The 15,337-nt window shown below is 43.7% G+C and overlaps 1 protein-coding gene across 1 annotated transcript in view; it reads right to left on the bottom strand.

The window, feature by feature from the left end:
• AFMID (arylformamidase) overlaps positions 1 to 15,337 on the bottom strand; it is a 378,279-nt gene that overhangs the window by 107,601 nt on the left and 255,341 nt on the right. Inside the window, exons 8-9 of the mRNA XM_078653875.1 lie at positions 12,070 to 12,148; positions 3,647 to 3,782 (exon numbers count right to left, since the gene is read on the bottom strand). Coding sequence (XP_078510001.1) covers positions 3,647 to 3,782; positions 12,070 to 12,148 — 215 coding nt within the window. The remainder of the gene's footprint in view (positions 1 to 3,646; positions 3,783 to 12,069; positions 12,149 to 15,337) is intronic.

Raw genomic sequence — 15,337 nt, 5'->3', positions numbered from 1 at the left:
CGAGTGCTAGAGAGGAGGTACAATTATACTATTATACTGAGTGGAAGCGCCTTACAAGCCTCCTCTCACTGCACAGTACACGGACAAGTCCCCTCACCTCGGAGCTGCGGCAGTGGTGAGAGCTCCACCACACTGCCCTAACATCGGAACTGCGACGAGCCTTGGGAGCGCTTCTGGCGCTGCGCCTTGCGCACAGATTTGCGCATGAATCCGTCCACCTTCTCCGCTGCAGAGATAGCCGACATGGCTGCGGCTATGCTGGCGGTTAGCTCACCGGCAGGGGGTGGCGCTCAAAAGCTGCTCTCCACCCCGTTCTCTCGGTCACTTCTCATCCCGCACATGCCCGGGGTGCGTTGATGTCCACCGAGAAACAAGGGAGCAGCGAGGGAAATTCGACTGCTGATGAGACAGGGGCAGAAGGTAGAAAGCGGAGCCTACCGGGGCGGCGGTCAGCGAGGGAAATTCGACTGCTGGTGAGACGGGACAGAAGGTAGTAAGCGGAGCCTACCGGGGCGGAGGTCAGCGAGGGAAATTCGACTGCTGGTGAGACAGGGGCAGAAGGTAGAAAGCGGAGCCTACCGGGGCGGCGGTGGGGTGAAAATTCGGAGCGCAAAAAAACTGCCGAGGGGATTAAGCGACGGGTGTCCTAAAGAATTAGGAAGAGCAAAGGATGCCGGCTTTAAGGAAGCTAGATAGGGAAATGGAGGGAGAGATTTAAATAAAGCAGTAAAATAGGGACACAGCAAAGCAGATAACATGCACTTTTAAGAAACAGAGAGGAGTAGGAGCGCAGAGACAGACAGAAGCTGAACAGAGACTGAGGAGAAAGCAAAGAGTAAACAAGTCAGGTCCCGGGCCGGCCAGCCAATCACAGCGCGGCCCGGGAATGACGTCACGGGGGTGTCCCGGGCCGGCAGCCAATCGCAGCGCGGCCCGGGACAAATGGGCGGGGCTTAAAAAAAGCACCAGAAACGCCCCCGAATCGCGTTTTCGAGAGAAAACGCGATTGACAGCCTCTGCCTCCCAATGGCTAGCCTCCATTTATGGAGCTAGCCAATTGGAAACAGAGGCTGTCCTAACCTCACTATTAGAAACAACAGATTTCGATCTGGGAGTGGCTTCGCCCCTCGCCAGGTTACGAAACCTAAATAGGTAATATTTTTATCTTTAAATGACACCAAAACAAAAATAATCCACTGTAGGGAACCAGAGATATGAATTTTTAAAGATAAGTCACTTTCTAGTGCGTAGAAACCAACAGCGCCCTTTTAAGTCATTTCATTTTCTCTGTCAGGGACATACCTTTATAAATTGTTCTGAAGAATTCTCACCACTGTAGTGGGCCGCCTTCTTCAGCAAGCGGGGTCCAGTTAGAACACCTTCCTGGCGTACTGCTTGCGGGTCCCAAAGTATCCAACACACAATCCAAGGTTCTGCAATCTCCAAGAGGGTCCTTGAAAGTGTGAAACTTCAATTCCGCAATCCACTTGAACAAAACCCTTACAAATCCACTGGTACTCCAGGCTTTGAATTCTTTGTGGGGCTGTCCAGGTGAGCTCTTTTAACCTGTAGCTTGCAGGGAGTTCAACTCTTGAGTCCTTAGGCAGCAAGGTAATCCACAGCGCTGCAGTTTCACTTTGTGGAGTCTTGAGAGGTCAGGCCTTAGAAATCGTTGCGCAGCAAAACTTCTCAGCAGGGCACTTCTTGCTTCAGTAAGTTTCAAGCAGCAGATATGGAGGGCTCAGATACTTATTCAAAATTCTCTGGGTCAAGCACCAGGTCACTGCTGACCAATGAGAGCAGGGCAACTCCTCATAGTTATGACCACATCCTGTAGAGTGTGGCATTAGTTTGTCCCAGAGTGCATCATTCTTCCAAATCCATAATGGCTGATTTTCCAGCAAGGAGGTAAGAGCTGGCTAAACACACCCCCTGGGATTGCTTATTTCCATGGACTCTCCCCCTAGCATCTGCACATACCTTCCTTAAGCCTAGCCCTGACTCTGGGTCAAGACTGTCCGAGTGGACTGAAACCCAGGCCTCCCCTCTGCCTTTGAAGAGCATAGTTTACGACGCCACCTCCTGGCCTGGCATTCCTATAGACCAGCACACTGCCCTCCCAGCAGCCTGGCTAATCCACTTAACTCTGACCAATCAGGGCAGACCACTGAAAGGCTGAATTTAGACTTACAAACAAGAAAGTCTTATAACTTCTTGTATGTACACTTTAGGAGAAATTCAACAATATAATATTGTTGGATTTACTACTACCATTCTGGGAAGTCTTTGAATGGTCCGGCTAGTCCTCTCCTATCAATATTTATTAATTCATAACTTCCTACCATGTTAACCTATGGGCCATTGGGTTTGTAATGGGGAAAGTGACTGGGGCCACTTTTGTAACACCAGGGCTTATAAAACCATATTTTATAAGTATTTCCCTAATTTCTACAGGACCCCCACCCCCTATGCACCTAGGGCAGACTTCAGGGGTTCTGAATCTGCAGAAATCATGCAGATTATCCTTACCCAATTCTTCTAGCATCAAAGTCAAATTTGAGCAGCACTTTAACACATTATGGGGATTGAATTGTAAAATTTCACTTTACCCAGGCATATAAAAACTCATGTTATAAGGGTGTACCTTATAGATAACTGACCCCTCCACCCCTGGAATACCTAGGGGTGACCCTGGGGGTCCCTAATATGCATGCAAAACATGGTAGGTTTTTCATTTTTAAGGACCCCTACCCCAAAGTCGAGTTTGGGCACAATTTAAGGTTTAAAAGCTGTCCTGGCCACCATGGATGCTTTTAAACTGACCCCAGGCTTCAGCACTGCACACATGCTAGTGCAGAAAATCTGCTGGCCTCTAAACTGCCCTGTCCCAGGATACTGGAGACTTCTAGGTAGTTTCAATCCCCTGCCCTATTACATACTAGGGGCTTATGGGGTGGGTCATGCCGATTACAGGGGGTACCCCACCATACCATAGTGTACCCTAGTGTATGTTGGGTGTCTCAACTGTATTCTAATGTGTTCCTTTTAGCTTGGCACTGGCCCTGGGCCTGGTTAAACAGAGTCAGTTACCACCAGTTCCAGTCAGCAAAAAGTTGGGGGGTGCCCAGGGCACAGGATGACTTTGCAACAGTTCCATAAAGAGGTTAAAGAGAGATGGGGAGAGAATAGATCTCTGGGGGACTCCTAAATAGAAGCAGAGAACCAGAGGGGTAGAGATTTTACACACAGTCCCATCTATACCAGCCTTCATCCACTAGGATCTTGGGAGGGAAGGAGAGTAGAGGCATAGAATATGGACACAGACTGAAATCTGGAATAGCCTTCACCCAGGAGACCCAGAGGAAGTTAATGGAAAGAAGGAGATTAGCAGGACATAGATCAGTACATTCAGAGAATGAAGTCTGACCTGACCGTCGTCCAGGAGGCTCTGGAGGAGGAAAGGAGGGACTCAAACTCTGCACATTCAGTTCAGACTAGACCCGGAGGCTCTGTCCATAATGCGTTGACTAGCTCATTGCTCATGCTCCAGGAAAGGAAGCAATAAGCCAATCAGGGTCCGCAAGGTCAGAGAGGAAGTATAGTTTGTGGCTACAGAGGTTATTTCAGCCAGTTCCTGGACACATACCTGGAAATATTCCCGAGACTGCCTCTGGAACTCTGGAGAATCATTTTCTGCCACGGCTACCACAATCCGGCAGTTTTTATTTGAGGATTTCACATCCTGCACGTGCTGCATTGGGCTGTTCCTCAACGCAACCTCCCTAAATCGAGAAACAGAAGTTAGGACACAACACGCACCCTTCACAAGGTGGCTCTTCAGATAAGGACGTCAGGTTCAGTTTTAACCAAATGCATTGGCTATTCCAGGACACTCCAACCCAGAAACAGCAAGAGACCTTGAACTCATTCATGACATTACCAGCAGAGTACCGGAAACAGGCAACCATGCATTAAACAGAAAACTATCTATGACCCAAACACCCACAGCAGCTCTAAAGGAACAGACAGCCATATGCATCTAATCACCCCCATGCAATCCCTAACACCTCATCAATTCATCTATCCCCACCCGCAAGGAAAGTCCACCCAAGAAGGTGAACGGATACCACTTTGAGGGTGTATGTCCATGAGCATTTGTCAGACTATCCTTCAAGATGTGTCTATCAATGGGTATACCTGTGTTCATATGGAAGTGTATGTGGGTGCAAGATGGTGTTTTAAGGATGCATATCGTATTAGGTTTTGTGGTGGGTGCACAGCCACTGAGGGTTTTAATCCAGTTGTGGTCAGTGTTGTGAGCAATATTCACGCTGGGTAGGGTGCTCCTTCAAGTGACGTGTCCGCCCAGTATCGCGTCAATGTTACTTATATGAAAAATTGTGCTACCAGTAATTTGGGAGCATCCTTGGTTAGGGCACACCTTTGGTTCCAATGATTGGACTCCTTTCAAGATTTTTCCTTTTTCAATACCTTTATTTCATTTAGTATTTTCATTGTATAGGTCCTTAATCATTTTAGATTATTTCATGCTTTTTGCGAACAAATCATAGGCATAACATTCTTGTTGTCTTTAACTCATGCTCCAATGCATTTCGGGCGTATGTGCCCTTCATCTGGGAGCTCTATAAGCACAAAGGATATAGCATCGGTATATTGAAAGAAACTAAAACTTTTTTCACATTTACACTGTATTGCATGTATTAAACACGTTCTTAGCTGTAGGTCATACATCATGCTGTTTGTTTTCATGCATTTTCCCCATGTGCCAAGTGTTATGCAACGTGCGCCCTTTGTGCTCTATATTTAGAAAACGTGAACTTAATAATATGTTTCGGAAGCTTACGTGTCTATGGCGTTTTCGTTATGCACGTATTCTGGTGAAAAAACAAACAACAAAGAGAATTATCGTCTGCGTTTGTTGTCATTTATTTTAGCGAGCCATAATTGTGGATTATGGTAAATCTGCGGCATCAGCCGACTTACTTGAGATATTTAATAGCGTCTCCGGGATGTTCGTGCCGGGGATCCAGACCGGCGGTTTACCATTATGTGTAGCGCGTCGGTGTGGCCATCGAGTGTGCAGGCTGTAGACAGTAACAACGGACTTTCATTGCAGTCTGTTGTGGAAATAAAGCTAGAAAGCGGACTATGCGAAGATGGCTGACGACTTTGGAGAGTCATTGAAGCTTCCCTCGATCAATAAAGCTTGACTGTCCAGAAGGGGACAATAAAGTAAATTCAACAAAAAAGTAAACCTGACGTGTTATGTCGGAGTGTGAGTGGTACGATGGTGTAATGTGACCTAAAATCTTCATTTCAATACAATTCAATATCATGTCGTTTTTTTCAAAAAAACTGCATCGCACAAAAAACAAGCATCGATACACTACCAGTATAGGTATATTACATATTACAGGTAACAGGAATATTCCACACGGTCATTCAGTCCAAATGGCTTTATGGAGTTCAGCTTGTAGATCCAAGCATTTTCTCTTTGTAGAAGGTATTTGGTATTGTCTCTACCTTCCTTTTTTGTTACTGTTTCCAATACTAAAAACTTCAGTTGAGAAATGTGGTGTTGCCTTTCGTTGAAATGTACGGCAATTGTTGACTTTTCATTTTTTGTTCTGATGTTTGATTTGTGTTCATTTATTCGTGTTTTCACTTTCCTTTCGGTCTTGCCAATGTACACTTGGCCACATGGGCATTTTACCATGTAAATTATGTTCGTTGTATCACAGGTAGCATTGGTTCTGAGCTTGATATTAAAGCCTTTCATCGGGTGGGTTATCATATTCCCTTTGATTACGTTGGTACACTTGCTGAAATTCAGACATGGGCGAGTGCCCTTGTAATTACAAACTTCGGGTTGTTTTTGTCGTCAATATTTCCCTGATGTTTTGGTTTCTGGTAAATGCAAAAATGGGGGGATCTTTAAACAATGCTTTGAAATCTGGTTCCGTGTTGAGTATTGGCCAATGTTTTAGTATAATTCTTTTGAAAGCCGGACTTAAAGTGGAACATTTAGAAACCAACACCATTCTGGTGTTTTCAGGTTTAGTTGTTCTCCTTAGTAGATCGCTTCTTGGGATCTGTGAAACCCTGTTCTTGGTTTGTTCAATCATGGTTCTTGGGTATCCCCTTCTTTCAAATCTTTCTCCCATTTCTTCTATTCGGAGAGTCGCTTGACTTTCGCTGGAAGCAATTCACTTAGCCCTTAACATCTGAGAATACGGAAGATATCGTTTGAGGGATGTTTGATGAAAGCTTGTGAAGTGCAGGGTATTGTTTCTGTCTGTATCCTTACGAAATAAATCCGTTTCAATGCCCATGGGGGTTAAAGTAATTTGTACGTCCAAGAAGGTGATTTGTTTGTCTTGAATTTCCCATGTGAATTGAATTCGGTCATCCAATTGATTCAATGCCTCTAAGGCTTTCTGTAGTTTTTCTCTGGTGTTGCTCCATAAAATAAACACATCATCAATGTACCGTACTAACAGTTTAACATTGTTTGTCCAATTTGGGTTTGAATAAATGTTGTTGTCTTCGTATTGTTTTATGTAAATATTTGCGTATGTGGGAGCCGCACAATTACCCATAGAGGTCCCTGACAGTTGTAGGTACCATTCTTGGTTGTACTCGAAGTAACTCTGGTAAAGGGTAAAAAATTCTAGTTTCATAAGAAAATCCTGCATTGTCAGTTCAATGTTTGTGTTGAGTATGGCTGTTTCCATAGTTTCAATGCCTCCCGCATTGGGGATGGAGGTGTACAATGACTTTACATCTGCCGTACATAACAGCAGGTTTTCATTTACGTCAATGTTGATGGCTGACAGTTTAAGTAGGAAGTCTGTAGTGTCTTTAATGTAGCTGGTCATCGTTTTGACCATAGGTTGTAGGTATTTATCCAAAAACTTTCCTACAGGCTCATGTAGGGTACCCCTTGTAGACACAATTGGTCTAAAAGGCGGGTCTTCCAAACTCTTATGAATTTTTGGTACCCAATGTATTGATGGACTCTTTGGGTGTTCTTTCAGTAGATACTTTCTGTTTTTTATATTGATGGTACCCTCTTCTACAGCTGTATCCAGTATGTTGGTGAGCGTTTCTTTAAATTTGGATGTCGGATTGCCTTCAAGTTCCATGTATGTTTGCTCATCGTTGATGTGTTCCATAATCTTTCTTTCATACATCTCTGTATTTATAATTACTAGTGCATCTCCCTTGTCTGCCTTTATACACTTGATGTCTCTGTTGTTTGCGATTCTTTTGAGGGTATCTATGTCTTTTTGGGTAATGTTTTTCTTAAACGTAAGTTTAAGAAAAACATCACCCATCACCCTTAAGTTTTGACAGGTCTTGTTTCACGAGGTTTTCAAACAAATCAATACATTTGTGGCTAATGGGTGCCTGGTACGTGCTGTATGGTCTTAGCCCCATAAGTTGGTCAGCTTTAGGCTGGGGTTGAAGGGGTGATATGTTGTCAAAGAAATGTCTAAGCCTGAGCTTTCGTGTGAATTTAAACACACTTACTTCCAATGCCAGTTGATTGGTGTTGTTCGTTGGTATGAATGATGTCCCTTTCTCTAATAGTTTCATTTCATTAGGTCGTAGATTGTAGTCAGAAATGTTGATTACTAAGTGTTTTTTTTCTTGTCCTTCTTCGGAACTGTTGTGCTTCGAGTGTTTGGATGTTCCTTCTCCTTTTCTTTTTCTCTTGCCCCTCCTGGGTCTCCTTTGTCCTCTTGGCCCTGATCTAAAAAAGGCACCGGTGTTAGTGCTGTCTCACTCTGTATGAGTTGGCTAGTAGGTTTTGAAGATGTTCCTGGTAGATTGAGGTTCACTCTTTTTTGGGATCTATCAGTTGTGTCACTCCTTGAGGATGAGGTGTCAGTCTGTTGGCTGTACGGTTTGTTTCTCCTTCTTTGAGCATACACTTCCGCCCATGTGTAGACCTCCCCTAGCTTGTAGTCCAGAGTGTCTCTCTTAAATTTCCGGATTTTTCGATCATTAATTTCCCTCGAGTGTGTTTCTAGTTGGGCGTTAGTTTCCTCTAGTATTTTCGACCATTCTTCCGGGGCCATATCGGTGAGTTCCTTTTCGATTTCTTTAATTTCCTTACTGAGATCTACTGGGATTCCAGATAGTTCCTCTATTATGAGTAGAATTAGATCCAAGCTGCACTTGTTCAAAATGGCATACCATTTTTCTTGAAATGCCTTGGAGTTCTTGCATAGAGAAGGTTTAAGCGCTATACGCAGGCCCCTGGGTATTGCAGCAATTGTAACAATGTAATCAAAGGGAATATGATAACCCACCCAAGGAAAGGCTTTAATATCAAGCTCAGAACCAATGCTACCTGTGATACAACGGACGTAATTTACATGGTAAAATGCCCATGTGGCCAAGTGTACATTGGCAAGACCGAAAGGAAAGTGAAAACACGAATAAATGAACACAAATCGAACATCAGAACAAAAAATGAAAAGTCAACAATTGCCGTACATTTCAACGAAAGGCAACACCACATTTCTCAACTGAAGTTTTTAGTAGTGGAAACAGTAACTTAAAAGGAAGGTAGAGACAATACCAAATACCTTCTACAAAGAGAAAATGCTTGGATCTACAAGCTGAACTCCATAAAGCCATTTGGACTGAATGACCGTGTGGAATATTCCTGTTACCTGTAATATGTAATATACCTATACTGGTAGTGTATCGATGCTTGTTTTTTGTGCGATGCAGTTTTTTGAAAAAAACGACATGATATTGAATTGTATTGAAATGAAGATTTTAGGTCACATTACACCATCGTACCACTCACACTCTGACATAACACGTCTGGTTTAGTTTTTTGTTGAATTTACTTTATTGTCCCCTTCTGGACAGTCGAGCTTTATTGATCGAGGGAAGCTTCAATGACTCTCCAAAGTCGTCAGCCATCTTCGCATAGTCCGCTTTCTAGCTTTATTTCCACAACAGACTGCAATGAAAGTCTGTTGTTACTGTCTACAGCCTGCACACTCGATGGCCACACCCACGCGCTACACATAATGGTAAACCGCCGGTCTGGATCCTCGGCACGAACATCCTGGAGACGCTATTAAACATCTCAAGTAAGTCGGCTGATGCCGCGGATTTACCATAATCCACAATTAGGGCTCGCTAAAATAAATGACAACAAACGCAGACGATAATTCTCTTTGTTGCTTGTTTTTCACCAGAATACGTGCATAACAAAAACGCCATAGACACGTAAGCTTCCGAAACATATTATTAAGTTCACGTTTTCTAAATATAGAGCACAAAGGGCGCACGTTGCATAACACTTGACACATGGGGAAAATGCATGAAAACAAACAGCATGATGTATGACCTACAGCTAAGAACGTGTTTAATACATGCAATACAATGTAAATGTGAAAAAAGTTTTAGTTTCTTTCAATATACCGATGCTATATCCTTTGTGCTTATAGAGCTCCCAGATGAAGGGCACATACGCCCAAATGTTTTCAGGATGCAACAATCATGTACTCGGGGAATGCATCTATGTGCGAAATGAATCTGCCTGTAAACTGGCGCAGGCAAGAGATTTTTTAAAGATCTTTAAAGCACATCAAACATATCTTCATCTATCAAAGCAACTTCCTTCCCAAGATTCAGTTCTTCAAAATAAATGCCTTTGATCTTGTTTAGCAATCCCAAAGTCGCCATTACACAACAAAAACTGGAGCAACACATATCTGATGCCAAGGCTATTACAGCATGGAATGTAACAACCCCAAGGAGCTCGGGGGCGACGGGAGCTCTGTCCTTATGCAGGTAATATGGCCTAGTGAAATAACAGCTGTTGCTTATAACTCCTGTGGCTTATAAGCAGGCATGTTCGAATATCACCAAATCAAACTCAGCCTTCCATCCTTATTCATTTCATACCTTTACTCGTTTGTGTACATACATATACTATGGACTCTGATTATAGACGTCAGAGCACTTTACAGAGTTAGGCAAATTAGGAACAGTTTAAAGCAAGGAGAAGATCTATCAGTACAGGAATGTACAGACTGCATTTCCCATATTGGTGTAGCAATCAACTAACCAGGCTTAAATGCTGACATAACACTCACTTTCAAGAGTCAGTGAATATGCACAAGGCAGATTATGGACATGTCTATCTGAGGACAATGCTGTTTCCAGTGTCCTGTCACTGTGTGATAACCATAATAAATTAAATTCAACCCATTTCGAAGGAGCATCTACTAGGACTGTTTTATTTGTTATAGCATTCTGCCCTCTAGTGGCGAAATGTTCTAATAGCCTTATAGCCTGCCATAGCTGGACTATACCGGCCATTGAAGCCCTCGCCGATGCTGGAGCGTGCCTTTAATAGCCGGTATAAGGTTATATGAGAAGCTGAAGGTAGGACCCCTACCCTAGGAAGAAGGCTGGCTAAGCCTCAGTGTCACCACTCAAGCCATTTAGTCACCCTGTAAGTCCAAACTGTTACCCACCTAAAAAACATTCACTTAGGGGTCGATTATGATGGCAGACGGACCTGCCTCCGTCCGCCACCCCCGAGGTGGAGGGACTGTCCACAGGGGCAGCGGCGTTCCCTATGTAGGAATTAGGATGTGAACGCCACCCTGGCGGTCACATCCCGTATATTTAGCAATGCGGCGGGTGCTGCTTTAAGCAGCAGCCGCCGCAAAGTTAAAAATGCATGCTGTGCATTTGCATGCACAAAGCGGCAGGCACCGCGCGGTGCCTGCCGCATTCTGCATGCAACTGCAGGGGGGTACCACAGGTACCCCCCATGTGCACCCCCCACACCCCTTTCACCCTCAGGGCCCACAACGGGCCCCCAAAGAAAAGACTGTATGCCTTTCCACGTCGGCGTGGAAAGGCATTGAACCGCCAGCATCTTAATATGGTTGGCGGTGTCTTGCAGACACCGCCACTATATGTGAGCACTTTTTCTGCCGGTCGCGAAGGTATCCGGTGGAAAAGCGGCAGACGGTCTTGCCGTCCGCCGCGGACCCCCCAGCCATCCTAATGTGGCGGGGGGTCATTTCAGGGAGAATGGTGGACGGATTGCCCCCGCCAGCCCTGCGGAGGCAATCCGTCCGCCATCATAATCGACCCCTTAGTTTGAAGTGGAGTGAAAACCAAATTTACAAAAAAGATCATGTTTTCTTAACAAAGAAACATTCTACAAATGCCCCAACAAGATGGGTCACTGAGCTTCCTGGTCATCTCTGAAAGATGCATGGTCTACAGCAGGTCATGAGTTGAAATCCCAGCAAGGCCAGCTCAACCTTCCTTCCTTCCAAGGTTGGCAAATTAAGTACCATTAAAGTACTATTAAAAAAGGAACACTTATTAGTGAAGTGGCAAATACCAGGGATTATAAATTTTTGGAAAGTAAAATGTGGTAATCAGACTAACCATGCGAATGTCTGCATGTTGTTGCCCAGTATTACACCCAGAGACTTCACGTGCATGAAGGTGAATCTCTGGGTGGATACCTCTAAATAACAGTGTTCCCGCTGAGCTCACAAATTCTGCTGTGCCCGGGAACCATTCTTGCCAGGCACATCGGAATTAATGGGTCACTTTGTGGCAACATTAGGGGTAAATCAGGTTACCACATTTGAATAAGACTTAATGATAGCAGTTTGGAGACTGGGATTTGTCTTCATATAAATGTGAGAGTCAGCCTCATCCGCTTCTTCTACTCTAGCCTGCAGTGTGCCACTAATGCTTGCCATCTGTTGAGCGTACGTAGCACATTGAGTATATTTTTCTGCCTTTTTCTGTTGCTATACTTCAGTGTATTTCATTTCGTGGTTTGTACAGGGCACACTTGACCCGAAGGTATCAGAGCGCTTCACAGAGTTGGCAAAGCAGCAGTTACACGAGTCACATATGGAGTAAATACAAATACATGGAGTAAATACCAATTTGTAGTAAGAGTATAACCAAGAAGTATTCAAAGCCCTCTGCAGACAGCCATCAAAGAAGCTGATAAGGCCCACCAGCGACACTCACTCTGTCATCTGTAGTGGCAGGTTCACGTAGGTGCACGTGATGGGGAGCAGGTCATACACCCCACTGACCAGGAACGCACCTGAAACACAGCATAAAAGCAAGAAGCTGTCAGAACACATTGTGTGATTACCTGGTGGTAAATATACCTTTGTCATTACACTCCACTCTCCATTACTGCAGGGCCCCTAATCGCATCATCATCAATATTTTATTGTTTGATTAATAAAAATCTTTACAATTTTAGAATAAATAAAAACAGAAAAGAGGAAGAGAAAGAATAAGATAAAAATAAAATGACATGTATTCTTGACGATAAAGAGTCAAAATGTTCTGTCCCAAAAAGGACCTCTCTGGACATGTATCTTTCGTTAAAACACAATGTGTGTATCCGGGGCGGGGTTTTCGCTAAAAGGCATTTCTACCACCACGTTCTTCTTTCCCTAGACACTGTTTGCACTAGGAGGTGGGTGCCTTTATCTGTTCAGTTTCCTGTATCAGTTTTGTTACCTTGGCCATAAATTTTACTCCCCGGCATGACAGAATGGGTGAGGCACCTCCTAGCCAGCTTCTCACCGCTTGTCTGCAAGTGCGGATCTTTAGTGTGATAAAAATTGCCCGTAGATACCTTCTTCTTAAAGCCAGTAGGGTCGGACACGTACATAACAAGTGCATCAGTGTTTCCTTCTGATATCCGCATAATCTGCAGTTGGAACTTTCGGTTTGTTGTTTCCAAGAGGGCCTTAAATCTTTTGATAGATGCATGCCCATTCGGTACGCTATAAAAGCTTTTTTTAGATGTTGGCTGTAGTGCAAAGCTAGATATCCTTGCGGTTTTTGGTTGATGTATGAGTTAACTACTGTCCAAGCATGTCGCTGTTTAGTTAAGGTTGTTTTGTCTTTTAGCAAGGATGCCTTTTTTGCTAGTCCATTTACTACTTTACAGAAGTATACGTGGTCGATTTTTTTTCCATACTTCATGCAGGGTCAGTGTGGTCAAACTCGTACTAAGATATTTTCCCCATTGAGTTGTGTTGGGCTGGGCTTCCTGATAGTTTATTTCCTTCCAGCAGATGTTATCCATTGACTCACTTGGGGCAGAGCGGAGCTTGTGACACAATTTTACGAACGTGGACATTGACCGAATTTCTTGGTTCTGCAAGCCAAATTCTAAGCGAACTTGGGCCGGCGCCGCTGAGTGTGACAGATTGAAAACTGCCTTGTATATTTTATTTTGTAAGTTGTTTAAAATTGTTGATTCCTCTCCTAGCCATGCAGTTAACACGTAAGATAAAGTGGGAATAGTTTTTGCGGCCATTACTTTGAGTAAGTGTGTGTAATTTGGGCCGCCCACTGTTTTTTGCAGTTGCCTGTATGCGTAAATTAGTGATTGCGCCTTCCCTCTTAGTACCAGAGTGTGCCTTTTTTTTGTGTTGCCCTGCTCAATGGTCATCCCCAGGTATTTATATGAGGCCTGCTCTTCAAGGACTGAGTTGTTGATTGACCATCTGAAGTTAAGTTTCTTCCCCTCCACAAGCCGGAGCACTTTTGTTTTATCTTTATTCAGTTCCAGGTTTTCTTGTGCTAGGTAGGCCGATAACATGTTTACCAAGCGTTGCAAACCTATTGGGGTTTTGCTTAGTAGAACTATGTCATCGGCGTACTGCATGATTGGTACAGGAACGTTGCCGAGTTTGGGGCATGGCTTTCCGTGGCTTCTAAGTTACGTCCGATATCTGCTAAGTATAGGTTAAAAAGACTGGGGGCAAGAACACAGCCTTGTTTTAAGCCATCCTGTGTCTCGATTTTTTTTGTAAGGCTGGTCCCGTTCCCTTGTTTCACCTTTGCCCATGTTTCGCTGTACAGGCTGGATATTGCGTTTGTTAAATTATCTGGCATTCCCCACTTTCTTAACTTAGTCCAAAGCCTTGACCTACTTACGTGGTCAAAAGCTGATTTTCTGTCCACGAAACATCTATATAGTTGTTGCTTCTTTTTTTGGCATTTTCCATTAACAGGCCCAGGGTGGTTAGGTTGTGGATGTCCCCATCCCTGGTCTGAAGCCGCTTTGGAACCTAGGTATTATGTTGATTGATTTTTCCCAGTCCTGCAGCTCTTCCAATAGGCACGAAGCGTACAGCTTGGCTTCGACATCTATTAAGGAGATCAGACGGTAATTCTCTGGATTTTTTCGGTCCCCTTTCTTATGAATTGGATGAATTATATTTCCTTTCCATGTAGCAGGAAGGTTACCCTTTGTAAAAGTGTGATTAAATAATACTGTTAAATGTTCGGCCCAAAAATCATTGTTTGTTTTATAAACTGCTGTTGGAAGACCGTTTGTACCTGGTGCCCCCTCTGGATTTAGTTTTTGAATCAGCGTTTTTATTTGGGCACGGGTGGTCAAAACTTCTTGATAAGTAGTATTTGTTTCTAGGTTTACGTTGTCTGTTAATCTTGGACTGACGAGTATACGTTTAGAACTGTCTTCTTCGATGTCATTGGGTGAACATTGTTTGTTTTTATTTCTAGGTGGAGCCTTTTTTAAGTAGAGGTTCTTCATGTGGTTCCCCCAGGCCTTGTCGCTGATTCCAGAGTCCTGTTTCAGTATTGCTCCTGAGTTCAATTGATTAATGATAGCCCAAAACTCTCTGGAGGATGCTTTTTTACTTGTAATCAGTAGTTTTTCCCAAGTCCGTTCTTTGTATTGTGCCTTCACCGTCCATATTTTATTCCGATAATTTTTTCTCATACTTCTGATGTCTATATTGTTTAAGTTGTGTCCCTTGGCAGCCAATCTTGGTACCCTGGCTAATTTTCTCTTTTCTAGTTTTAATTCCGTGTTAAACCATGGTGCTACTCCGTCTCTAGTCACTCTCGACTGGACTGAGTGTCTTTCCTTTAGTTCCTCCAGTAGATTTTCCCAGTTCTTTACATGATCTCCGTTATCGAGGCTCCCTATTTTTGTCATAAAGTTACTAGCTGTAATCATGATTTTTTTTGTTTCGCCTCCCCTCCATTTTATTTTCCGAAGGTTGAATTTTTCTGGGTATTGCTGTAATTAACATATTGTTTCTGCTCTTGGAACTGTGATAGTCGTCCGTATAATTTGTGGGAAATTATCACTTTCCAAACGCGGAACTATTGAGTATTCCACTATTGATTTTGTCATGCTCGCGCTTACGATTGTGAAGTCTATGGTTGATTTAACCTTGCCGCTCATGTAAGTGGGGCACGGCCGAGTGTGACCGTTTTTCCTGCTGTTTAGAAA

This window comes from Lissotriton helveticus, chromosome 7, assembly GCF_964261635.1.
Source record: "Lissotriton helveticus chromosome 7, aLisHel1.1, whole genome shotgun sequence".
Taxonomy (NCBI): domain Eukaryota; kingdom Metazoa; phylum Chordata; class Amphibia; order Caudata; family Salamandridae; genus Lissotriton; species Lissotriton helveticus.
The sequence above is the reverse complement of the archived record's forward strand: the minus strand, read 5'-3'. Positions and strand labels throughout refer to the sequence as shown.